The following is a 25490-nucleotide window of genomic DNA, read 5'->3' as shown; positions in this document are numbered from 1 at the left end:
GGTTCAAAAAGAGATCATTCTATTTTTAAAGTATTTAGTGATGTACCTGTGAGCTCTGCATGGACGAACTAAGCACATGACCCTTTCTTGTACATCAGAACCTGCACACACATGTAAAAACAGGACCGTTTTTGACAGATGTGAAACCATCATTTATTTGTAATAAATAATTACACAACAAACCAAAAAAAAAAAAAAAAAAAAAAAAAAAAAAGACCCAGCTTCCGCATGTTCTGGGTCCCTCCCTGCCTCGCCGCCAGGGACGCGATTGGGTACCCTGCAGCCAGGCAGGATGGCTTCTGTGTGTTCTGGGTCCCTCCCTGTCTCCCAGCCGGGGATGTGATCTGGTCCCCAGCGGCCAGGCAGGACGGCTTCCCCGTTCTGGGTCCCTCCCTGCCTCGCGGGGTCACTGATCACCAGCTGGGGGGCGGGCCTTTGCCCCGGTTCTTGGATCCAGGGTGGGGGGCAGGGCAAAGGCGGAATGGAAAAAGCACCGTTCTTCCATGCTTCCCCTTTCGCCTCCCATCGTTGAACCTACGTATGCAAATTAACCGCCATCTTTGTTGGCAGTTAATTTGCATATCGCCCTGATTAGCCAATGGGAAGCGTAGCAGAGGTACGGTTAATTACCCTTTTTGTCTTTTATTAGATAGGATGTTGAATTAAGGCAGTGTAAATCAACTTTGTTGTTTTTAAAACCTGGCCAGCCTGGATGAGGGGATGATGGCTGTTTGCAGCTGGTCACACCCCCTTCAGGGTGGGGGTCCCCACTGGGGTGCCTGGCCAGCCTGGATGAGGGGATGATGGCTGTTTGCAGCTGGTCACACACCCTTCAGGGTGGGGGTCCCCACTGGGGTGCCTGGCCAGCCTGGATGAGGGGATGATGGCTGTTTGCAGCTGGTCACACACCCTTCAGGGTGGGGGTCCCCACTGGGGTGCCTGGCCAGCCTGGATGAGGGGATGATGGCTGTTTGCAGCTGGTCACACACCCTTCAGGGTGGGGGTCCCCACTGGGGTGCCTGGCCAGCCTGGATGAGGGGATGATGGCTGTTTGCAGCTGGTCACACACCCTTCAGGGTGGGGGTCCCCACTGGGGTGCCTGGCCAGCCTGGATGAGGGGATGATGGCTGTTTGCAGCTGGTCACACACCCTTCAGGGTGGGGGTCCCCACTGGGGTGCCTGGCCAGCCTGGATGAGGGGATGATGGCTGTTTGCAGCTGGTCACACACCCTTCAGGGTGGGGGTCCCCACTGGGGTGCCTGGCCAGCCTGGATGAGGGGATGATGGCTGTTTGCAGCTGGTCACACACCCTTCAGGGTGGGGGTCCCCACTGGGGTGCCTGGCCAGCCTGGATGAGGGGATGATGGCTGTTTGCAGCTGGTCACACACCCTTCAGGGTGGGGGTCCCCACTGGGGTGCCTGGCCAGCCTGGATGAGGGGATGATGGCTGTTTGCAGCTGGTCACACACCCTTCAGGGTGGGGGTCCCCACTGGGGTGCCTGGCCAGCCTGGATGAGGGGATGATGGCTGTTTGCAGCTGGTCACACACCCTTCAGGGTGGGGGTCCCCACTGGGGTGCCTGGCCAGCCTGGATGAGGGGATGATGGCTGTTTGCAGCTGGTCACACACCCTTCAGGGTGGGGGTCCCCACTGGGGTGCCTGGCCAGCCTGGATGAGGGGATGATGGCTGTTTGCAGCTGGTCACACCCCCTTCAGGGTGGGGGTCCCCACTGGGGTGCCTGGCCAGTCTGGGTGAGGGGCTGAGGGCTGTTTTCAGGCTGGTGGGTGACTGAAGCTCCCAACCACTCCTTTTTTTCTTTTTTTTTAAATTCTGGGCCAAGGCCTCTGCTGCTGAAAGCAGGTATCTGGTTTGTTTCGGTTCTATAATCGAAACACTGTATCATCTCCAGCTCTGAGATCCTGGCCGGCTGAAAGCTGGTTTCTGGGGTTTTGTTTAGCTTCTATATTTGTTACAATGTTTCAAACTGCCAGCTCAGAGGCCGGCAAGGCAGGCGGGGAACGTTGGAGTCCTCCTTCACTGAAGCAAGCAAGCCTCATGTTTGCTTCCAGCTGCCTGGCTGCCGGCCACAGTCTTGGCTGGCAGTTAATTTGCATATCGCCCTGATTAGCCAATGGGAAGGGTAGCGGTCCTATGCTAATTACCATGTTTCTCTTTTATTAGATAGGATTTTAGAAGCAGCTTATTAATTAGCACAAAAAGTCCTGCTCAGATATTAATGGGGATTGAGTTGAATATAACCCAATTTGGGGACAACTAACATCTTAATGATATTGAGTGTTCTGATCCATGATAATTTATTTAGATCTTGTTTAGTTTATTTAAGCACTGTTTTATATTTTTCATTGGATAGCTTTGATGCATCTTTTGTCAGATTTATCCTTAATATTCTATTCATATATTTTACTGTCATTAGAAAAGGTATTTTTAAAAATTCAGTTTTTAATTGTTCTTAGCTAGTATTTGAAAACCCATTCAATCTTGCATACTCATATTACATTATAATTTACTAATCCTCTCAGCGGTTCTCAACCTGTGGGTCACGACCCCTTTGGCGGTCGAACGACCCTTTCATAGGGGTCGCCTAAGACCATCCTGCATATCAGATATTTACATTACGATTCATAACAGTAGCAACATTACAGTTATGAAGTAGCAACGAAAATAATTTTATGGTTGGGTCACAACATGAGGAACTGTATTTAAAGGGCCAGAAGGTTGAGAACCACTGCTCTAGATCATTTGTAGATTTCTATAGTATATTCCACATAGATGATCATATTGTCTGCAAATAATGCTGTTTCACTTTACCCTTCAATCTGGGTGCCATCTATTTTTTTCTTGACTTAATGTACTAATTAGATCTTCTAGTAAACCAGCAGTTCTCAACCTGTGGGTCACGACCCTTTTGGGGGTCGAACGACCCTTTCACAGGGGTCGCCTAAGTCTATCGGAAAACACATATATAATTACATATTGTTTTTGCGATTAATCACTATGCTTTAATTATGTTCAATTTGTAACAATGAAATTGGGTGTCACCACAACATGAGGAACTGCATTAAAGGGTCGCGCGCATTAGGAAGGTTGAGAACCACTGCTAAACTATTGAGTAGAAGTGATTAGAGTGGACATCCTGACCTCACTCCTAATCTTGCTGTGTATAAAAGCTGTAGGTTTTTCATAGCTGAGAGTTCACCTCTATTCCTAGTTTGCTCATGTAGGATTTTGTCATGTTTTTTTTTCGGGGTCTATTGAGATGATTATATAGATTTTCTTTTAAACTCTGTTGATATATGGAATTTCATTGATTGATTTTTTTGAATGTGAATCCAACTTTGCATTTCTATGATGTTATATACATCACAATATATTATCCTTTTTTAATATATTGTAATATTTAGTTTGATAAACTGTTTTAAAGAAATTTTGCATCTATGTTTATGATGATTGGCTTATGTTTTCTCTTTTTTTTGTAATGTCTTTGTCAGGTTTTAGTATTAGAGTAATGTTGACCTCATAGAGTGAATAGGGACATGTTACTGACTCTTCAATTTTTTGCAAGAGTTTGCCTAAAATTTCTTCCATAAATATTCCAGTGATGCTATTTAGGCCCCAAATTTTCTTTGTTGTAAGATTTTAGCTGCAAATTCATTTTCTTTAGTATCTATAGGGCTATTGAGGTTATTTATTTCTTTTTGAGGGAGCTTTTATAGTCTGTGCCTTTTAAGGAATTTTCTTGTTTCACATAAGTTATTGAATTTATTAGCATACATTTGTTCTTAATATTTCCTTATTACTCCTTTGAGAGATAACACCTTTCTTTTTTCCTGGCCATTCTGGATGGAGATTTTATCAATCATATTTTTTGAAAGAACAAGCTTTTAGTATCTGATTTTTCTCTGTTATTTTTCATTTTCTATTTCATTGATTTTTTTTTTGTTAATCCTCCCTTGAGGATATTTTTTCCATTGATTTTTTTTTTTTATTTTATTGATTTTTTACAGACAGGAAGGGAGAGGGATAGAGAGTTAGAAACATCGATGAGAGAGAAACATCGATCAGCTGCCTCCTGCATACCCCCCACTGGGGATGTGTCTGCAACCAAGGTACATGCCCTTGACTGGAATCGAACCCGGGACCCTTGAGTCCGCAGGCCGACGCTCTATCCACTGAGCCAAACTGGTCAGGGCCCATTGATTTTTAGAGAGAGTAGAAGGGAGGAAGAGATTGGGGGGGTACAGAGGGAGAGAGAGACAGAGAGGAGGGAGGCAGGGAGGGAAGGAGGGGAGAGAGAGAGAGAGAGAGAGAGAGAGAGAGAGAGAGAGAGAGAAACATCAATGTGAGAGAGACACATCCATTGGTTGCCTCCCGCACATACCCCTACCAGGGCCAGGGATCAACCTGCAGCCCAGGTACATGCCCTTGACGGGGAATCAAATCTGTGACCTTTTGGTGCACAGGTCAACCCTCTAACCCCGAAGTCACACAGCCAGGGCTCACTGATTGTCTGTTGGATTCATGTTATTTTTTTAATCTTCTGCTTATATTGGGTGCATTTTTTTCTAATTTATTGAGTGGAAACTGAAGTCATCAGTTTGAGATCTTTTTTCCTTCTATAGGCATTTAGTGCTGTCAGTTTTCCTCTACCCGCTGCTTTCACTGAATATCATCAATTTTGACATGTATTTCCCTTATCATTCAGTCAAAATACCTTTTACGCTCTCTTTTTATTTCTTCTTTGACTCATGGTTATTTAGAGGTGTGTTTTTTAGTTTTATTTTATTATTTTACAAATAATATTTTTTTTATGATTGCATTCTGCACACTCTGGAAGTTATGTTCAAATCTGCTGATACTTTATAGAGCTGATAAATTAGGACAGTATGTCTTCCCAGCTAACAGTGTATTTCATATTCATTTAAAATGTCTTATCAAACATATTGGGAATTCCTAGATAGCTTTTGGGTTTTGGTTTCTAATTGAATCCTATTATCACCAGAAAATATAATTTGTCTAATTTGAATCCCTTTAAATACATCAATTATTGGGTGATGAACAAGAATAGTGTATATGTTGGTAAAGTTGTTGTGTTAAAAATGTGTATTCTGCTATTGTTGAGTAGGATTTTTTATAAATATCAGTTACACCAAAATTTTTGTTCAAATCTTTTATATCATTACTGATTTATCTAATTGTTCTACTTGTTCTATCAATTATTTTTTGAGTAGGTTATTGGAATCTCTGACTATAATTGTGGGTTTTTCTATTTCTCCTTGCAGTCTAACATTTTAAAAAATATATATTTTATTGATTTCAGAGAGGAAGGGAGAAGGAGAGAGACATAGAAACATCCATGATGAGAGAGAATCATTGATTGGCTGCCTCCTACACGCCCCATACTGGGGATCATGCCCACAACCTGGACATGTGCCCTTGACCGGAATTGAACCGGGGACCCTTCAGTTCACAGGCCGACACTCTATCCACTGAGCCAAACCAGCTAGGACGCAGTCTAATATTTTTGCTTCAAGTATTTAGAAGCATTGTTAGTAGCTTAGTAAACATTTAGGATTACTATGTACTTCTTGATGAATGACTTCTTTATCATAATGAAATGACCCTTTTTATCCCTGTTAATAATCTTTACTGTAAAATCTAATTTGGTTGTTATCAATGTAACAACCATGTAAACTTTCTTTTGATTAGTGTTAACCTGGTGTGGGCCCCTACCATTTTTTTTTTACTTGAAATGTATTTGTATCTTTCTATTTAGAGTGTGTGTAAGCATGATGGCATGTGTGTATGCATGTATGTGTGTACAGTTGGATTTTTCTCACCTTATCTAATCTGACCACCTCTGCCTTTCAATTAGGATGTTTAGACCATTAATATTTTAAAATATCATTATTAATACATTTGGATTTAATTTCAGGATCATATTTTAGTTTCTATTTGTCCCATTAATTCTTTGTTATTTTTTCTTTTTTTGCTGGCTTTTGGGTTGATTGAGAATTTTCATGATTCATTTTATCTCCTGTGTTGGCTTATACTAAGTAACTGTTTTTGTTTTAAGTAGGTGCTATTGGAGCCCTGGCCAGTGTGGCTCAGTTGGTTGGAGCATTAGCCCGTGCACCAGAAGGTGGCGGGTTCATTCCCAGGCAGAGCACATTCCCAGGTTATGGGTTCGATCCTTGGTCAGGGTGCAGGAGGCAACTGTTTGATGTTTCACATCTATGTCTCTCTTCCTTTCTCTCTCTCTCTCTCTCTCTCTCTCTCTCTCTCTCTCTTTCTCTCTCTCCCTCCCTCTCCTTCCTCTCTGAAATCAATAAAAATCTATCTTTTAAAAAGTGGTGCATATATACAATAGACTATGACTCAGCCATAAAAAAGAATGATATCTTGCTATCTGCAACAACATGGGTGGACCTAGAGGGTATTGTGCTGAGAGAAGTCAGAGGAAGACAAATGCCATATGATTTCACTTACTAAGTATATGTGAAATGTAAAAAGCAAAATAAATAAACATGCAGAACAGAAACTGACTCACAGATACAGAAAGCATTTTGACAGTTGCCAGATGGGAAGGAGGTTGGGGGATGGGTGAAAAAGTGAAGGGATTAAGAAGTACAAATTGGGTCCCCACTGGTCTGACTCAGTTGGTTAGATCATGGCCCAGTACACTGAAAGATCATGGATTTGACCCCCGATTGGTGTGTGTATGGGAGGCAACCTATCAATGTTTCTCTCTCATGTCGATGTTTCTCTCTCTCTCTCTCTTTCTCTCTCTCTTTCTCTCTCTCTTTCTCCTCCCCCCCCCGTCTCCCCTCTTCCTCTCTCTGAAATTAATAATAAAAAAATAAGTGCTCTCAGGCTTCTGGTATCCATCTTTAATTATTACTGTTTACCTTTAAGTAATATTATGCCATTTCACATAGAGTATAAGAAACGTAAGGCAGTATACTTCCATTCTAGAACTTAGCCCCATTGTTCCCAGGCCTTTTACAGCTTTATCCTATATAATAAAGATGCAATATGCAAATGGTCACTACTCCGTGAAGTGTAATGACCGATCACATAGAACTGGATCACGGATCAGCAGGAGGGTGGGCAGTGAGCTATAAGCGGCGGTGGAGAGCTACAGGAGGTGGCAGGGCAGCAAGCTATGGGGGGGGGGGGCAAGGGAAGGGGGCCAGGGGGAGCTACAGGAGAGCGGGGCAGCGGCCGGAGAGCTAATGGAGGGCGGCAGCGAGCTACTGGCAAGCTACTGGCCCACAGATTCGTGTGCAGGGCTACTAATATGTTATAAATCTTACTATACACTATCGGTTTTGCTTTAAACATGCAGTTATTTTAAAGGAGATCTAAAGAGTAAGAAAAATCCTATATAATAGGATTTGGTTTACTTGGATTCCCAGCTCCATTTCCTCACTCAGAGATCATGAGACTTTGCCTAGCTTTCCTCCTCGCAACGCCACGGTCCTGGTCCCGCTAGGCAGCAATTTGGGAAGATTCTAGGGCTTCCCTCCTTTGACTCCCACCTTTCTGATATTTCTAGTTTTATGTTCAATGTGTTGAACATTATTGTTTCATAAACATTGCCCATTTTTTAGTTGTTCAGGTAGGAGGGTAAATCCACTCCCATCTTGTACTGAAGCATCTCTCTCACCTGCTACATTTTCACCCATTTTTAGATGACTCAAGAGGGGATGAGAGGTTACATAACTTGCTCAAGGGCACTCAGGTAGTAAGTAATACAACTGAATTTGGATATAAATATTTCAGACTTCCAAGATAACGGTGTTAATCATAAGGCTGGTAAATATTTAATATGAATTAATGTATTGAGTAATTGATACATTTATATGTAGATATTATATTAAGAGACATTGACAGATTTCATATAGAATTTGCTTTTCCTTTCTCCCTTTTAAAGGTAAATGTGAGGAACGTACAGGACAAATAATTTTAGTTTCTTCTGCTTATGAAATTGCTGTTCGTTCATGTCCTCTTAACCCAAATGAAAACAAAGGCAATATAAATTGGTATAAAAATGACAGCAACACATCTATATCTATGGAAAGAGGCTCCAGGATTCATCAGTACAAAGATAAGCTTTGGTTTGTTCCCGCTAAGGTCAAGGATTCGGGGCAATACTATTGCACAGTGAGGTAAGGAAGAAGTTACTTTGATACAGACATGTGTTCTGTGTACCTACAATAGTTAAGACAGAAATGTCCTTTAATAATGATTGATTCACCTATTTTGATTTATTTTAGAAATTCAACTTACTGCCTCAAGATTGAAGTAACTGCAAAGTTTGTACAACATGAACCTGACTTGTGTTACAGTGCACAAGCTATATACGAACAGAAACTAATTATTGCAGGAAATGGACAACTTGTGTGTCCTTATTTGGATTATTTTAAGGATGAAAACAATGAGTTACCCAAAATAGAGTGGGATAAGGTAATGTCTTAAGATATATATATATATATATATATATATATATTAAATCTTTATTCCCACATCTCATCACCCCATTGTTTGTGTCTACAGGTTATGCATATATGCATACAAGTTCATTGGTTGATCTCTTCCCACCCACCCTCCCTGCCTTCTCTCTGAGGTTCAACAGTTTGTTCATGCTTCTATGTCTCATGTAATGTTATATTAAATATAGTATTTTACTTTTCCAGCAAATAAAATAGTTTTCTTTCACAGACAATATGTTGAATCTGCAAAGTACATTTTCATTTGGCATATCATTTACTTTTGAATAGTGAAACTTAATAGGACATTTGAAAAAAGTTGTAAGACTACATATATTTAATTTGAAGCCTTACTAAAAGCTTACTTTCTGTTATTTTTCTTAAGAAGATATAGTTGAAGAAGAGTATAGTAAGAATAAAAGAAGTTTAAAGATAAGGCAGTATAAATTTAGGGTTTTTAAGAGATAACTATTTATTTTTTAAAAAGTATTCTTTTTTTGTTTATTTGTTAATCCTCACCCAAGGATACATTTAAAAATATATATTTTTATTGATTTCAGAGAGGAAGGGAGAGGAAGAGAGAGATAGAAACATTAATGATGAGAGAGAAACATTGATTGGCTGCCTCCTGCACACCCCACACTGGGGATCAAGCCTGTAACCCTGGCATGTGCCCTGACCAGGAGTCGAATGGTGACCTCCTGGTTTATAAGTCGACGCTCAACCACTGAGCCATGCCGGCTGAGCACCCAAGGATATTTTTTCTATAGATTTTTATAGAGAGTGGAAGGTGGGAGGGTGAGAGAGATAAACATCAATGTGAGAAAGACACATCCATTGTTGCCTTCCGCACACACCCCAGCTGGGGCCAAGGATCAAACCTGCAACCCAGGTACATGTCCTTGACTGGGAGTCAAACCTGCAGCTCTTTGGTACATGGGCCCATGCTCTAACCATTGAGTGACACAGGCCAGGGAACAAAATTTATTCTTTTGTGTTTTATTAAAATATCAAGTGGTCCATGCCCTAGCTGGTTTGGCTCACTGGATAGAGTGTCAGCCTGCGGACTGAGGGGTCCCGGGTTCGATTCCAGTCAAGGGCATGTACCTTGGTTGCAGGCACATCCCCGGTGGGGTGTGCGCAGGAGGCAGCTGATCGATGCTTCTCTCTCATCGATGTTTCTAACTCTCTATCCCTCTCCTTTCCTCTCTGTAAAAAATCAATAAAATATTTTTAACAAATCAAATGGTCTTTAAATAACTTAATAGTTTCTTTCTATTTTTTTAATCCTCACCGGAGGATATGTTTTTATTGATTTGAGAGAGAGAAACATTAATAGGTTGACTCCTGCACACACCCCAATCGGGAATTCAACCCACAACCTGGGGATGAGCCCTGACCGAGGATTGAACCGCGACCTTTCGGTGTATGGGAGGATGCGCCAAACAACTGAGCCACAGCGCCCAGGGCAGTAGTTTCTGTAACTGTCTTAGAAGAGATTGGCTAGCACTCCATGGAAACTATGGGTTTGCTACCTTTGATCTGCCGAGCTTGTTAGGGCTTCCTTGGGGAATCATGCTGTGCAGGGTAAGAAACACAAAGTCAGTAATATCTGTGAAGAAAGGAAGTACAGCATCACAGACAAGCTATATAGTGTGAGCATTCAAAGTGCAAGGCTCATAGGTGTAAGCATTTAATATCCTAGGAGTATAATTATGACTTTTGCCACAAAAATCACATTAAAATTTGTTATGCAGGGAATCTTTCTTTTCATATATATATAGGTGTGTGTGTGTGTGTGTGTGTGTGTGTGTGTGTGTAAGTACATATTTGTATATATATGTATAAATATATATAAAATATAATATACATATTGCATATGTATAAAACATTTGCTGATATGGAAAAGTGGAATGTTTCCTCCTGGCAGACTGGAGAAAGTTATTAATTGGTTTTCAATACTTTCTTCCTGTTGCTCTATCTAGGACTGCAAACCTCTACTTCTTGACGATGCAAACTTCATTGGAGAATCAAATAAACTCATCATCATGAATGTGACTGAAGCGCATAAAGGGAACTACACTTGCCGCGCATCCTATGCGCTCCTGGGAAAGCAGTATCCCATCAGCCGGGTGATCAAGCTTTTAACTCTTGGTGAGTCACAGCTCTGTCCTAAGACTTCCCACCCGGGAAGGCCCAGGGATCAGGATTCTACTATCATCTGCATGTCCCCGGAGGAGCTAAAGCCAAAAGTCACCTGGTTTTAACTTTTGTCGCTAAATACTGTGTAAATGGCTTCCCTCCTGCTTCAGACGAAGTGCTAATTAAACAGACGATATGAGCCGGGTTTCCATCTGACCGAGGAGGCTCATTCTTTGGCATGGCTGATGATGGTTCTTTCTGAGCCCTCCATAAATCGTATATGATAACGGTCACTCGCGGGGGTTTGGAAGTTAAAGGGGTCTCTACTGCGAATCATGCTGGGACAGGCACATGAGGGCGTGTCCCAGGGCAGGGACCCAGAACCGGACCGCCTGACTTACAGCGGAGCTTTCTTACTGCCATCATACTTTCTTTTTTCAAAGTTTATTATTTTGTTGAATCAGAATTAATTCCTACTAGTATCAGTGAATCATAGTTTTCAACAGTCACAACCATCTTGAGCTTTGAGCAGCCTCCCTCTGGTCGTTGTGTAGCTCTGATTTGTTCTTCCTGACTTGTAGCAACCAGACCAGCAGACATATTCTTCCTCTCCTTTTCTGATCCCTTGTGTAGACATAATGTACTTAATCAGGGGTGAGGTCATTTTTAAATATTCTTCTAAAGGAAGATTCAAAACTATTTATTGAGCATCTACTACGTGCCAGGAACTGTTACCAAACCAAAGAGACAGGATCCTGCCTTATGGAGCTGGCATTTAAGTTCATAGTTTCTCAGGGTTGGCCACAGGTTACCCCTTGAAGCCAATCTTTTTGTAAATAACAGTCAGATTAATTTCTGGAGCTACTTACTATTTTTATCCTGTTTTAATAAATTATGCCAAATTGCTTGACATTCTACTCTTGGGTCATTAGTAAAGGTCCTGTGTATAAGCAGGTCCAGCATCGAAGGCCCTCTGGGGAGTGATGCTCCACCAGGGAAGCACCAGCCCCCTCCTCGTCCTGATTGGCTCTAGGAGAGCCATTGTCTGCAGCCAGGGCCTGTGTTGCCTGTGGTTTTGTGTAGCCCAAGCTGCTGGGCTCAGAGGGCGCAGGCTTTGGAGCGGGTTGTCATGATTTGGCTGTGGCCTTCGTGCTGGCTCCCTCTTTCACTTCTTGCCTCTGTCTTCTGCCATAAATGCTTCCGACATTTGAGGGAATATCTGCCGGACGCCATGTATAGTTTGGTGTACTTGCCAAGTGTTGGTATCATTTGAGACCCTGATCTGTGCGAGACTGAGAGCCTGTGGATGTTTATTTCAGAGGAGAACAGGCCCCAGAGCCCTGAGATTGTGAGTCCAGTGAACGAGACGATGGAAGTGGTCCCGGGTGAGTAGCCTCCAGTCAGGACAGGCTGCGGTAATTATTCTGAGTTCGAGGTGAAGATAAATTGTACCTTTACTGCACAGAGCCTAAGCTGTTCACTGGACATGCCTATAATTAGAGAGAAAGTGGCTCAGGTTGCATATTAAATGTTCCTTTGGATTTCTTGCCTCTTATGGCACACATCGAACCACACCTGGTTGGGCTGTCCCTGCTCTCCTGCGGAGACTGATTACGCACGAGAACCACAGCCAGAGGCCAGCCTCAGCAGGCCGAGGGTGCGAAGTGTGACTCCTCGGAGACTGATTACGCACGAGAACCACAGCCAGAGGCCGAGGGTGCGAAGTGTGACTCCCGGTGCACAGGGCGCCTTTGGTGCTTTTAGGCAGGAGAGCTAGACTGCAGGCAAAAGGATGTCGTTCTAGAAAAACACTGTCACAAGTTAGTTAACTTCTACATAGTTTATCCCAAGGATAAAATCTTATAAACATCCAGCCCAGCCCCATATAGCGCAATAGCCGCAAGCCACATGTAGTTACGCATATGTAAATTTAAATTAAATTAATTTAGTTCAATTGAATATTAGTTTCTCAGTCAAGAGCTTAGTAGCCACATGTGACCAGTGACTTCAGGGTTAACACAAATAGAGCACATTTTCGCCATCACTGACCGTTCCATGAGAAACCGCTGGTCTAAGCGTAAAGGCAGGTTGGGTACCAGAGGATCAAAAATCACGTTAGTGTACAAAATTCTCGTCTGTGATAGTAACTGCAAGAAGACAAGGATTAGAAGGTAGAGTTGTGACCTGTGGGTTCTGTTAATTTGTTACTCATGATGTATGGTAATATAAAGAAATTCTTAGATATAAGCTAACAAACATGTGTAACTCATAATTATATATGGGCCTGTAGAATCGAGAGCAGCATTTCCCAATCCTTTCTCATGATTGTGCCCCCTTGGGAGCCTAAAAAGACATTTCCCTTCAGCCCTGCTCCTCTCTCAGGACTTAATCACAGATTCTGTCTGTCTGTCGATGTACTATGGCCCTTTGAGGGCCACAAACCCTTGCAACAGCTAAGATTTCCTTGGCCCCTTAAACGGATAAAACAATTAAAGTATGACATGCCCCAAATAAAATGTACATGATATTTTCCTGATTTGGTGGTAGAGAGAGATTTTAGAAAAAAATAGTGAAAACAGATAAACAGTTATAAATTTGACCAAACAAAAAATAAAAATATCTTTACCAAAGGATTTCCATAAAAATGAAATGAAAGCAAGCAACACCGAGGATTTTTGGAGTTGTCGTGTGTGATAGAGTTACCACAATGATGCCAGGAAATAATGGGCAGTAGGTATAACCAGCAGTTCTTAAAGGCAAAGGAACGCTAAGCTTATAAAAAACATGTCAGTTCGCCATTAATTCAAGAAACGCAGGCGAAATGTGAATGGAATGTGTTTCCTCTCTGAGTCGGCACTGACTAGTGGGGGCGCCTGGGGTGAACGCACGGCACTCACGCCGGGCGAGCGGGAAGTGCAGTCTTGTGTGGGCGAGAGGGGCTGGCTTTTAAAATGTATCTCCTTTAACTGGATTCTACTTCTGGATTTTCATTCGGTGTGCTGTTTTGGAAAATGTACAATATTGGTGTACAAGAATGCTCATGGAATAGTAATCGTAATAATGAAAACTTAGGAACAGATTGTGTTTAGCACTGGGAAATGATCATCATATTCTGTCTGATTGTGGAATGCTGAGCCAGCCACGAAGGAGCCTATTTTGGAAGGCTAATCTCGTGAGCCAACATTCCCAACCCAATAATAATTACAAATAGTAGATAATAACACCCATTTAAATAATTGCATATGTACACAGAGAAGATAAGGAATGAGATACAAAATGTTACTAATAGTGGTTATCTCTAGGTGGTAAGTGTAAGGGTGATTTTTCTTTTTCTTTGTGCTTTCCTATAATTTAAGATTCTTATTCAGTAGCCATTTGTTAATATAGATAAATGGATCACTTGAAAATTAATTAATGTTAGGCTTTAAAATGCACTGCTTCGCAGGATCCCAGCTGCAGTTGGTATGCAACGTCACTGGCCGGGAAGCTAACTTTGTCTACTGGAAGTGGAACGGGTCACTGATTGATGATGACGACCCGGTGCTGGCGGAAGACTACATACAGTAAGCATGCTGAGCGCCAACCACAGCAGAGACGTTTTGTTGTTAAATTGCACGTCATACTTTATACAGTCTTGATGGTTTCCAGTGGTCGGCAAACTCATTAGTCAACAGAGCCAAATATCAACAGTACAACAATTGAAATTTCTTTTGAGAGCCAAATTTTTTAAACTTAAACTATATAGGTAGGTACACTGTCATTAACTTAATTAGGGTACTCCTAAGGCTTAGGAAGAGCCACACTCAAGGGGCCAAAGAGCCGCATGTGGCTCGCGAGCCGCAGTTTGCCGACCACTGGAATAGCAAATGACCACTGGAATAGCAAACGTTACTTGGTGGTTGATTGGTTCTTAACCCTTTGCCACCCATATTGAGTTTCGTTAAGCTAAACAGGATTTACAAGAGCTTGTACATTTAAGATAAAAATGCATGTCATCGTGGTGCAAATTCAGGACAACTTGGAAGGCTTTCTGTTGAATTAGTTACATATGTTGCAACAGTCCGGTGAAGCAATCTTCATGTTATTCCACTTTTTAAGTAATCTAAAGAGGACGCATAAAATGGGCCAAGAATCACGCCTTCCACTGCTCAAGTCCTCAGGGCTCCTGGAACCTCTCTAGGGATAAACTCCTGACTCCTTAGCATCACCTTCAAACCCTGTGCCATCTGCCTACTCTACTCTTGTTCCATATATTCCTTTCTGTGCCCCATGGAGACCAAAATGCATATGTTCATATTTTTCTTCTTGGAAGCTGGTGATTTTTATTCAGTTTCTCTCCTACTGCGTCTTTTACTGTTAATGGACGTAGGTCCATAACATCTCGATCAATGTTGCTAACAGCCTAATTGTTATACCTGTGTGTAGGCTGGTGGTTGTTTCTGCCTTCATTTATGCAACAAATAAAGAGAAAGACCATGCACGTGGCTTACTTGTTGTTAATGCAGTTTACTTAAAACAACTTATTCTCTCTCTCTCTCTTTTGAACAGAGTGGAAAATCCTCCATCCAAAAAAAGGAACACAGTCATCTTAATGCTTAATATTTCAGAAGTGAAAAGTAAATTTTATCTATATCCATTTACCTGTGTAGCCAGGAATAAATATGGAATAAATGCAGCATATATCCAATTAATACACCCAGGTAAACAATAAAACTGTTTATTGGAAATGTGCTTTTATTTTACCATGGTAAGATTCTGTGACCTTGAGGTTTGCAAGGCCATTCCCTCTGCCCAGAATGCTCTGGGATTCCTGTTAACCTGGATAACATCTTCCCTTTCTCACTTCTCCGCTGAACTGTTTCTTCTGCCAGGGAGCCTTTCTGTACTGTTCTCTGCCAGAACAGAAGTGGTGAGGCCTCTGGTGTGTGCTTCCATAGCACCCTAGGTCCCCGCCCGCCACGGTAGTTGTCATACTTAGTTTTCTTTATTTGACTGTAAGTCCTGTGGTGCTGCAGACCATTTATCTTCCTAACTATCCTATTTCCAAAACTAGTAGCAACTTAAGTCTGGTCGCAGTAGCTATCTAATGAATATTTTTAGGTGAATGATGGATGTGCAGGGGAAGTTTAAATGTTGTTTTTAAATATATATATTTTTTATTGATTTCAGAGAGGAAGAGAGAGATAGAAACATCAATGATGAGAGAGAATCATTGATCGGCTGCGTCCTCCACGCCCCCTACTGGGGATCAAGCCCATAACCCAGGCATGTGCCCTTGACCAGAATCAAACATGGACCCTTCAGTCCATAGGCCAATGTTCTATCCACTGAGCCAAACCAGCTAGGACTGCAGGGGAAGTTTAAATATCCACTTTCCAGAGAGAGTGTCAGAAGTTATTGATTTTCATGAGTTGTATAATCTTAAGACACAGTATTGAGAGTATTTGTGAAATATTTTAAGATTATTTGTAGTTAAAATAGGGTATTTATGAATGTGTACATGGAAGAAAATCTGAACAAACTATTAGACTTAATAAATGAATTTAGCAAGATAACTAGTCTATATATATGTAGTATTTCTATGTATGTCTATAAATACCAACAAACCAATAGAATTACATTTAAAAGTATCATTTACAGTAGCATCAAGAATTATCGAAGACATAGAAATAAGCTAGCAAAAGCTGTTCAAGACCTCTGTAATACAAACTAAAAAAACAACAATATTATTGAGTAAATTGGAGAAGACCTCAATAAGGGAGGGATATACAATGTTCATGGATTGAGAGACTCAATATTATAAAGATGTTAGTTGTCCCCAAGTGAATTTATAGATTAAAAACCATCCCACTCAAAATCTCAGCACTGTTTGTGCAAGTATGGGTGTGTGTGTGTGTGTGTGTGTGTGTGTTATGGGCAGGCTTATTCTAAAAGTCATATGGAAATGTAAAGAGTCAAGAACAGTCAAGATGGTCTTAAATAAAAATGACAAGTTTATAAGATTTATACTATAGATACCATGATCTTGTATGAAGTCACAGTTGTGAAGATTGTAAACATAACCTATCAATTGAGCCAATTAGCTATTGGTCTAGAACAGGAGTGGGCAAACTTTTTGACTCGAGGGCCACAATGGGTTCTTAAACTGGACCGGAGGGCCGGAACAAAAGCATGGATGGAGTGTTTGTGTGAACTAATATAAATTCAAAGTAAACATCATTACATAAAAGGGTACGGTCTTTTTTTTTTTTTAGTTTTATTCATTTCAAACGGGCCGGATCCGGCCCGCTGGCCGTAGTTTGCCCACGGCTGGTCTAGAAAATGGTATATCTTGATTTCTACTTTATACCCAAGTCAATTGCAGATGGGTCAAAGACCTAAATTGAAAAAGTAAAATAAGAGAGCTTTTAGGTTCTCTTTTCTTTTCTTTTTAAAAAATATGTTTCTATTGTTTCTTTGTGTTTTTTTTTTGTTTTTTTTTGTTTGTTTTTTTTGTTTGTTTTTTTTTTTTTTTAGAGAGAGGAAGGAAGAGGGAGAGTGAGATAGAAACAATAATGAGAGAGAACATTGACTGGCTGCTTCCTGTATGCACCCCTCACCGAGGCTGCAACCTAGGCATGTGCCCTGACCGGGAATTGAACTGATGGCCTCTTGGTGCATGAGTTGATGCTCAACCACTGAGCACATTGTCTGGACAGGTTCTCTTTCTTGATGCCTACTTACCCCTGACATTTATTTTTTATTTTATTTTTAAAAAATCTTTATTGCTGAGAGTATTACAGATACCCCCCTCCCAACCCCCCATTACCACTTTCCAGCCAGCTCCCACCCCACTCCAGGCCTTCACTACTCTTTTGTCTGTGTCCATAGGTAATGCATATATGCATATAAGATCTTTGGTTAATCTCTTTCTGTCCCCCCTTCCCTTCCCTGAGATTCATTCGTCAGTCTATTCCATGTTTCCATGCCTCTGGTTCTATTTTATTCATCAGTCTATTTTGTTGATTAGATTTCTTGTTCATGTATTTTGATTTTTAGATTTAATTGTTGATACATATGTATTTATTGCCATTTTATTGTTCATATTTTTCTTCTTTCCTCCTCCTCCTTCCTCTTCCTCTTCCTCTTCCTCTTCCTCTTCCTCTTCTCTTCCTCTTCCTCTTCTTCTTAAAGAATGCCCTTCAGCATTTCATGTAATACTGGTTTGGTGGTGATGAACTCCTTTAGCTTTTTCTTGTCTGTGAAGCTCTTTATCTGATCCTCAATTCTAAATGAGAGCTTTACTGGGTAGAGTAATCTTGGTTGTAGGTCCTTACTACTCATCACTTTGAATATTTCTTGCCACTCCCTTCTGGCCTGCAAAGTTTCTGTTGAGAAATCAGCTGATAGTCATATGGGTACTCCTCTGTAGGTAACTAACTGCTTTTCTCTTGCTGCTTTTAAGACTTTCTCTTTGTCTTTAACTCTTGTTTTTTTAATTATGATGTGTCTTGGTGTGGGCCTCTTTGGGATTCTCTTTTTTGGGACTCTGTGCTTCTTGGACTTACAAGTCTGTTTCTTTCACCAGGTAGGGAAGTTTTCTGTCATTATTTCTTCAAATAGGTTTTCAATATCTTTGTCTCTCTCTTCTCTCTCTGGCACCCCATAATGTGAATAGTGATACTCTTGAAATTGTCCCAGAGGCTCCTTACACTATCTTCATATTTTTGGGATTCTATTTTCTTTTTGCTGTTCAGATTGGTTGTTTTTTGCCACCTCATATTCCAAATCATTGATTAGATTATCGGAATCATCTATTCTGCTGTTAAATCCCTATAAATTATTATTTATTTTAGTTAGTGTATGTTTAATTTCTTTTTTTCATGTTAAAAATATTTATTTATAAAAAAATACAATGGGATAAGTTTATGCTGAGAAATTTAGCAATAAATACAGCTGAAAACAGAGCAAGTCTACACCAATACACTGGCACAATGGGAAGGGCACACGCACCACCCAGACCCACGTGTCTGCGGGCCCACTGCCCATGCTCCTTGAGAAACACCACTTGGAAAAGGTCTCGTTCGCTCAGGTGAGAGAATGAGGACACATATAATCACCAACGCACTCAGATCATTAGCAAGCAATACTGTAGAAACTTCAATCTGTGAACGTCTAAAATGCTGCACCTTCAGTTTAGTTGGCAGACACCACCTTCAGCTTAATTTCTGACTGGTCCTTTTTTATGTCTTTGATGTTCTCACTAAGGTTCTTGAAATTCTCACTGAGTTCCTTGAAAGTTTCACTAAGTCCCTTGAAGCTGTCATTAAGATCCTTGAGCAACCTTATAACCATTGTTTTGAACTCTGTATTTAGTAGTTTGCATGCTTTCATTTCATTTACTTCTTTTTCTGGAGATTTCTTCTGTTCTTTCATTTGTGACATGTTTCTTTGTCTCTGCATTTTGACTGCTTCCCTGTGTTTGTTTCTATGTATTAGGTAGAGCTGCTATGTCTCCTGGAATTGGTAGAGTGGCCTTGTGTAGTAGGTGTCTTATAGGGCCCAGTGACTCAGCCTCCCCAGTCACCTGAGCTGGGCACTCTAGGTGCACCCCTGTGTGGGCTATGTGCACAGTCTTGTTGTAGTTGAGCCTTGATTGCTATTGGTGTTGCTGGGAGGAGTTGACCTCCAGGCCAATTGGCTGTGGGGACCAGCTGTGACTATAGTGGAAGAGCTGCTGTGCAGGAGACACCCTTATGGAGCAGGACTTGCTTCAGTGGGATTTGGTGTTCACTGAGTCTGCCCCTTGAGTGTGTCACTGTGGATGTGTAGAGTTGTAATCTAATTTGGTCTGGAGCTGTCAACCACTGCCTGGGGCCACTGGGCAGGAGCTACAGAGAGATCTGCAGATGGCTGCTACTTGGAAATGCCCAGGCGAGGTCAAGCTGTGAAGCAAGGCAGTCTTAGGTTTCTTATTGATCAGTTTGGGGCACACTGATGTCAGATGTTGCTTGTTTAAGAGATTTTAGGAAAGTCTGAAGCCCGAGCCAGGATAGGCCATTCCTATAGAAAAGCCACTGCAAACAGTTTGGATGGCACTGCAAATTGGATGGGGCGGGATCTTGGAAATCACCAGGGCAGACTGAACAGTGTGAGCCAGGCGATGGAAATCAGATATGGCTGCCAGTCAGTTTTGCAAGGGGGAGGTCCCAGCATAGGAACAATGACCTCTGTGAGCCCCCCTGTCTGGAAGAAAACGGCCCCTGAATTCTTGCCCTGAGGCCAGACAATCCAATTCCTCCCTGAATGTCCCAGGTTCCTTTCAAGCTGCTGCTCCAGTGCTGGAGCTCAGAGAAATCAAGTCCGAGTAAGTTCGTGCTCTGGCCCTTTAAGAAGAACATGTGGGTCTCCAGCTGCCTATGAGTCACTCAGCCACAATTCCCACTGGTTTTACAACCTGAAATTACAGGGACATCTCTTCCCAGCTCTGTAACCCTGGGCTGGGGGGTCTGGTGTGGGGGTGGGACTCTTACTCCTCCTGGGAGGCTTCCACAGAGATGATCTCCCTCTGATTAAAACCACACCACACATAGGTGTTGGACCAACCCATTCCATGTCTCCACCCCTCCTACCATCTCAGTGTACTTTCTTATTTACTTCTCTCATTATAGGATTTCTATTCATCCAGATTTCATGGTTGTTCTGTATTTTAGTTGTAATTTTAATGTTATTATCTGAGGTGGTGAGTACCAGCATTTACCTACACCACCATCTTGGTTCTCCTCCTGACCCCTGACATTTGCAAGTCCCTTTCTTGTTTCTTCTTCTCTACCCCCTTCTCCTTACCTTTCCTTCACTTTCCTCCTCTGCCCCCCCCCCACTCTGTAATCAATCATTGGATGAATAATTAGCCAGTGAAGCCTGGAGAACATCCAAGTGTTAAACATTCTGTGTGGCATCCCTCACCCTTCTCTTTCCCCCTAGCCTTCACCTTTCCCACCTGACTCTTCTACCTCTAGGAACTTTTGCTGGCTTTTGAGTAACTTAGACTCTTTTTACTATATTGTGCTCTATCCTATGGTCTTTGTTATTTTTCTGTGAGATTGTATATTATACTACTTAGGTGGAGATTTAGTACAATGCACTGCAGTTTTTCTACATGGTATCCATTCTAGATGTCTTTGTACATTAATACCCATTATTAAGTGATAATGAATGGATTAATACTATCTGAGATTTGGGATTACAGGCCAGTCCCAAATATGGTTTCTCTGGGATGATGATGTTTAATTTGTTGTGCTCAAATGTTTAATTCTTTTGGTTCTAATAAATGTTTCCTCTCTTTTCTGCTCTAGTCCCCAGTTTCCAGAAGCACCTGATTGGTATATTCGTCATGTTAACAGTAGTGATTACCAGCTCTGTTTTCATCTATAAAATCTTCAAGGTTGACATTGTGCTTTGGTACAGGGATTCTTGCTATGATTTTCTCCCGAAAAAAGGTACAATTTTTATTTTATGCAACATTTTCTTGTTGAAGAGAGGGGATAGTTAAGAGATATAGAAGATAATTAAGAGAGTTTTTACTTAAATTTTAAAATGAAATTTAACAGATATAAAAATAGTAGTTATTCTTATATATAATTACAGTTTCCAAGTTACTGCTCTAGGCTCATAGTGGTGGGGTCAATGGCATTGAGAGCATCTTCATAGACCCGGGTACTCAGGACCCGCTCTGTGCTGGGCAGAACACAGATCACCCAAGATTGCTATCAAATCAAAGAAAGGACTCAATTTTCATGCATGCACTCTCTCTTTTGTTTAAATCTTGCAAAAAATGAAGCTGCAATAATACATAGAAGGGAGGATGGTAGAATTGGGCGTTGTGGCGTGGGGAGGGAGACGAGAACTGGAGGCCATTCCCACGCAGAGAGGTGGAGGGCACTGCATGTGGGTGGCCGGCAGTCACATAAGAACAGCTTTGCAGTAAACTCAACAGAGACACTTGTCAGGGTACAGCGTTTGAAAAAGGTGTGCTGTGTTTTGTATTGAAACTTCATTCATACCATCACATGAAATAGTAATTCATTCGGAAGTGCATGTTTGCTATATCTACTTTACCAAACCTCTTATTTTTCCTTGTGGTTCTAAAATATCACATTTCCCCTTTAGCTTCAGACGGAAAGACCTATGATGCATACATACTGTATCCAAAGACCCTTGGGGAAGGGTCCACCTCTAATTCAGATGTTTTTGTGTTTAAAATCTTACCTGAGGTCTTAGAAAAACAGTGTGGATACAAGCTGTTCATTTATGGAAGGGATGACTACGCTGGGGAAGGTATGAACATAAAGGGAGAAGTAAAAATCTCGTTTTGAAACTAATTTATCTATTAAATTAATCGGGTTAATTAAATTGGGTTTCATCTTTCTAGATGACTAGCATGGGTAACATATTTGACAATTTTAAGACCCTCTTCAGTGGTGCATAATGATTTTCACATTATTTAATGCAAAGTATTTACTTTTCTCGTATTTTGTTGAAACAACAATTAACTAAGTTGTACTTCGTTTTTGAAAACGTAATTGCTAGTTAGATCTGAAAATTGCTTTATAGCCGATACAGTAAAATAAAAGAGGAATAGGTCAACCGGTTTACCAACCATATTTTAAATTCTTACTGAAAGTGCTCTGAGTCCTAAGAGAATGCTCAGCTTCTGGGGCTAGTGTTTTGAGCTGGCCTCTAAGTGGGACCCTCCTTTAACCCTAAGTAAGGCAAGTGTTAGGGGACACTGGGGTTTTGGCTCTGGAAAGAATGATTGTAAATAGAAGTTGCACTTACTATGCCATGCTTTGTGTTTCTCAGACATTGTTGAGGTCACAAATGAAAACATAAAGAAGAGCAGAAGGCTGATTATTATTTTGGTCCGAGAAACATCGGGATTCAGCTGGCTAGGGAGGTCGTCTGAAGAGCACATCGTGTTGTACAACGCCCTCGTTCAGGACGGGGTCAAGGTCGTCCTGCTGGAGCTGGAGAAGATCCAGGACTACGAGAAAATGCCCGAGTCCATCCAGTTCCTCAAGCGGAAGCAGGGGGCCATCCGCTGGTCAGGGGACTGGACGGGGGAGAGGTCACAGTCTGCAAAGACAAGGTTCTGGAAGAAGGTCCGGTACCACATGCCTGCTCAGCAGCCCCTCCAGCCAAGCGCCAGTTGCTGTCTGCAGCCCCAAGGCCCGACTCCAGGGAGAGACTGCGAGGGGAGGGCCCCGTGCCTCTCGGGTAGCAGGTGATGCCTGTCCTGTGGCTCTAGGCTGGGCTGGCCTCGCTGATGTACAGGCACAGACTTGCATGACCCTTCACCCCAGGCCACCTGGAGTCAGATGGGTAAGGGCAGGATGGTGACAACAGCAGCCCGGGCAACTCAAAGCAGAGGGGCAGGGAAGGCCTTCCAGAGGCCGCTGCTGCCCTCTGGGCGTGTGAGCTGCCGAGAAAAGGCCCGGGAGAGCCAACAACTGGAAAGAACATTCAGGAAATGCATTTGTGGAGTCACTCGCAGTTCCAGGGGCTGTGCCCAGATGGGACTGCAGGGCCCCTTGAGTGGCCGGGGCGTGGGAAGACATTGGAGAACTGGCCACTGGTCTTGCATTTTTCACACACATCTGCAGCCAGCAGCCGTTTCCAAAGACTAAATTTCATTGTTTAGACCTTTAAAACTGCCATTTCAACAAAAAAAGAGATTCTCCAGGATTTCAAGGTTTTAAAATAACCTTAGCTTCCCACTGGGGAGAGGTCAAAAGCAAGAGTAGCAGAGAAGGGATCCTCTCCTGCTGCCCCTGGGATGGCCATTCTGTCCCACCTTGTTCTTCTGCATTTCACTTGGCTCTTTACTTTGGAAGGACAACTTCCAAGTCACTTCCTTCTCCACTGGGTCATGCACACGACCCACAGATTAACCACCTTCCTGACCACCGCTCTCCTCTCAGCCGCTGCGCCGGCTCTCCTGGCTCAGGAGCACAGCCGGGTTCCCATTGGCATTTCCCTGTGGGCTGTGCTTCCGACGGGGGCTCAGGCTGGTCTGCACGGACCCCGCGGAGAGTGCCCACAGACTGCCTGTTCACTGTCTGCTGACACCTGGATGTTAGAAAGCCAGCAGCTGCCGACAGCAGTCACTCAGCGCTGGGCTGGCCGGGCTGCTTCCAGGGCTGCGGCCGAGGGTGTGATCTTGGCCACACCTGCCTTCCCCTGCCTTTTGTGGGAAGAAATGGTAGTTTCCAGGATGGTACGCTGCTCATTCCTGTAAATATTGGAATTAACAAAAGTCACGGTAGATTTTTATGGAAAAGTTTCTGCCTCCATATGTTCTTCCCCTAAAGTAAATGCATGTTGGTAAGTAAAAACAAGAGAAGTTGTGCTTGTGTTTTCTGGTGTAGAAGAACATGTTAACACTTGATAGTCGTCCCAGGACAGTTCAGAGGAACCCGGACACTGCACAGCCACAGCCGTGTGCCGCCTCCTGAGGTCACAGAGACATGGCAGGTCACAGAGACATGGCAGGTCACAGAGACATGGTAGGTCACAGGGCCATGGCAGGTCACGGGGACATGGTAGGTCACGGGGACATGGCAGGTCACGGGGACATGGTAGGTCACGGGGACATGGCAGGCCTTTTGTATTTGTGTTTTTAATATTTAATATCATAGGTGAACACAGACTTTCCTTTGGTATTTTTTTCCTCAAAAGTAATCAGAACTGGACAGAAGTGGATTCGCTGCCACCTCCTCCCACCTATTTCTCTTGGATTCAATCTGGCAGTCGGGGGCACAGCATGGCTTTGGAGCTGCTGTTTTTAAAGAAAGCGCTTTCTTTTCACCTGGGAGACCCTGCCAGCAGTTTGGGGGTGCCAGGGAGGACTGTCCTCTCCCCAAGTTCAGAGCAGATGCTGCACATCGTGCTGAGAGGTTCAGTCGGTCAGCTCTAGAAATACCCGCACGTGAGTTCCAGTAAGGCCACTCTGAACCTGAGAACTAGCCAGGAACCGGGGTGAGGGCAGACAGCCAGGAATGGCCAGCGGCTGGCACCTGGGGCCTCGGGGCGAGAATCCTGGCCACGCCCAGAGGAGGGCGGAGGGTCCCAGAGGAAAGCGTACCCCCGAGTTCCCTGGGAACTGTTTCCCCAAAAACCTCTTTTAAGCTTGTCCTTTCAGGGCTCCTCGGTAACTAGATTTCACTGCGTTTCTGATGATACAGTTTTTCAGCCTGAATGCTTACAACGGGTTTGCACGTGCACTAAAGTGTTGCATTTCAAGCTGCTACCACTGGCTTAGCTGGGTTTCTGTTCCATTCTCCCGACTCTCTTATTTGCAGTTGTGGGTACGGAGCTGGCGTGAAAGGGCACTTGTGATAATTGTATCTGTAACGGTTAATGAGGAGGAGTCTTTTACAGACTCGTGTGTATAAGTCAGCAGCAGATACCACATATTTTTGTAGTAAAAACACCAATTCATGTACAGCATGTATCATTGATTAGTGGGCTGTACTTGTTTTCTAATAAAATTGTCAAAACCTGGTATCAAGGGTTCTCATGGCCAGGCCCGATGTGGGGTGAGGGCACCTTCAGCCGGGGAGGGCCAGGGCCTGGGGGCCCACAGTGAGCCCCGACTCCCACCAGTGGCCTCAGCCGTGCTCCCTCTGCTGGCCTCTATGTGGAGTATAATGCGTGTTTTAGGATTATGAACCCTGTACCCGTCCAGCAAGGCCAGACAACGTTGTATAGACTTGCACATTTTACAAAAGGTTTCTTTTCATTTTCTTCTTTGACCAGGAGGTAAACACAATTGGCAACCGTGGTGTCAAACTGCAAGC

The 25490-nt window shown here is 42.8% G+C and overlaps 1 protein-coding gene across 1 annotated transcript in view; it reads left to right on the top strand.

The window, feature by feature from the left end:
• The window catches only part of IL1R1 (interleukin 1 receptor, type I), a 37753-nt gene extending 12558 nt beyond the window's left edge, over positions 1–25195 (top strand). The window contains 10 exon segments of the mRNA XM_014541873.1: positions 7956–8190; positions 8299–8488; positions 10497–10665; positions 11973–12038; positions 14099–14216; positions 15202–15353; positions 20988–21131; positions 21802–21969; positions 22495–22815; positions 22818–25195. Of these exon segments, the coding sequence (XP_014397359.1) occupies positions 7956–8190; positions 8299–8488; positions 10497–10665; positions 11973–12038; positions 14099–14216; positions 15202–15353; positions 20988–21131; positions 21802–21969; positions 22495–22815; positions 22818–22912 (1658 nt within the window). The 3' untranslated portion in view covers positions 22913–25195.
• The last annotated feature ends 295 nt before the right edge of the window (positions 25196–25490 follow it).

Source organism: Myotis brandtii, unplaced genomic scaffold (genome assembly GCF_000412655.1).
Source record: "Myotis brandtii unplaced genomic scaffold, ASM41265v1 scaffold281, whole genome shotgun sequence".
Lineage (NCBI taxonomy): Eukaryota > Metazoa > Chordata > Mammalia > Chiroptera > Vespertilionidae > Myotis > Myotis brandtii.
This window is presented reverse-complemented; position numbering and strand designations above follow the sequence as displayed.